General features: G+C 40.7%; 1 protein-coding gene across 1 annotated transcript in view; it reads right to left on the reverse strand.

The window, feature by feature from the left end:
* Positions 1-319: 319 nt before the first annotated feature.
* The window catches only part of uqcrfs1 (ubiquinol-cytochrome c reductase, Rieske iron-sulfur polypeptide 1), a 2,443-nt gene continuing 1,193 nt past the window's right edge, over positions 320-1,569 (reverse strand). Inside the window, exon 2 of the mRNA XM_016497128.1 lies at positions 320-1,084. Within this exon, the coding sequence (XP_016352614.1) occupies positions 474-1,084 (611 nt within the window). The 3' untranslated portion in view covers positions 320-473. The remainder of the gene's footprint in view (positions 1,085-1,569) is intronic.

Genomic DNA, 1,569 nt, shown 5'->3' on the forward strand with positions numbered 1-1,569 from the left:
TTTTCTAAAGTCAGTTCCTCTCAGAGATACATTCATATAAACTGATACTCCAATTGTATCGCGATTTGTTTGGCATCTCAACCAATTTGAATTGTGACATATTTGAATTGATTTTCAACCGGCTCGTGGTTAATCGTTACATCCCTATCTCTTACCCTTTGCCTTTATCACTTCAACACTTATGCGCTATAGCGTAGTAGAGATCTTATTTGTTACGTATCTGTAAACCAATGCGTAATGTGCATAAAATTAAACAACCTGTGTGATTAAGTAAAACACACATAGATGTGTATATTGAGACTGAATAAATAGAGCTGAGTGAGGTTTCCATCCAATAAAATACACTTTATTACATACAATTAACCTTTGTTACCCATCGAGTCAATGCAGATTATGAGTCTGAAACAAGATGGACAAAAATCAAACAAATAAAGCACATGTTCAGTGTTGATCAGTTATTACGTTACAGTCCTTTATCCTACAATCACTGTGTCATCATCTGGGAACTCATAGAAGGGCACCTCCAGATTGAGCGGAGCGGGGCCTTTCCTAATGCGACCAGATGCGTCGTAATGAGAGCCGTGGCACGGGCAGTAATAGCCACCATAGTCACCAGCATTAGCAATGGGCACGCAGCCCAGGTGGGTGCACACGCCAATGACAATGACCCAGGTGGGGTTCTGGACGCGGTCTCTGTCGTGCTGGGGGTCCCGAAGCTCAGCGAGATTGACATCAGCCTCAGCTGCAATCTCCTTTTCTGTTCTGTGCCGGACAAACAGGGGTTTCCCTCTCCATTTGAAGGTCATGTTCTTACCCTCAGGGATGTCTGATAGCTTGATTTCAATCTGGGACAGGGCCAACACGTCAGCTGAGGCGCTCATGGAGGAGATAAACTGTGTGACAACTGTCTTGGCTGCATAGACTCCAACCACAGCAGTGGAACCTGTGATCAGATAGGAGAATGCCCGTCGGGTATCGCCGCTCTCTTGTGAGGACTTCTTTGGGTCTAAAACCTCAGGCCGCCGGTAGTCAGAGAAATCGGGGATCTTGATGTCTGTGTGGGCGAAACGCACTAAAGAGCGAGCTACAGAAAACAAACAAACAAACAAAGACATTGCATAAAAATGTACATATAAAACAGTGACATAACAATATATTGATTGTGTCATATGATATCCGGCCAACACAACACTTTTTTTTAATTCATAACGGCACCAAATACCAAATCTCCTCTTCAGAGTGGAGATTTTTTAGCTAAATGTTAATAAAATGTAATGTTATGCAAATGTTACACTTAAACATGACAAACAATAATGCTTATTTCAAATATGGATTATCATTATTCACAAATGAATTATTTCTACCACCCTGCTTTCTCAAGATTTGGAAAAACTAATTTTGACCACTGACATGTGTACACAACATCATCTGTAAAATAATCACAGATTTTCCATATGAACTCAGACTTTTGAACCCTGCTGTATGCACAGAAAAGACAATAGCTACTTCCCACCTTGCTAACTAACTGTTAAACATTGTCTAATGTTAATTAATATTATTAGTGACATA

This window comes from Sinocyclocheilus anshuiensis, unplaced genomic scaffold (assembly GCF_001515605.1).
Source record: "Sinocyclocheilus anshuiensis isolate Anshui unplaced genomic scaffold, SAMN03320099.WGS_v1.1 scaffold502, whole genome shotgun sequence".
Lineage (NCBI taxonomy): Eukaryota > Metazoa > Chordata > Actinopteri > Cypriniformes > Cyprinidae > Sinocyclocheilus > Sinocyclocheilus anshuiensis.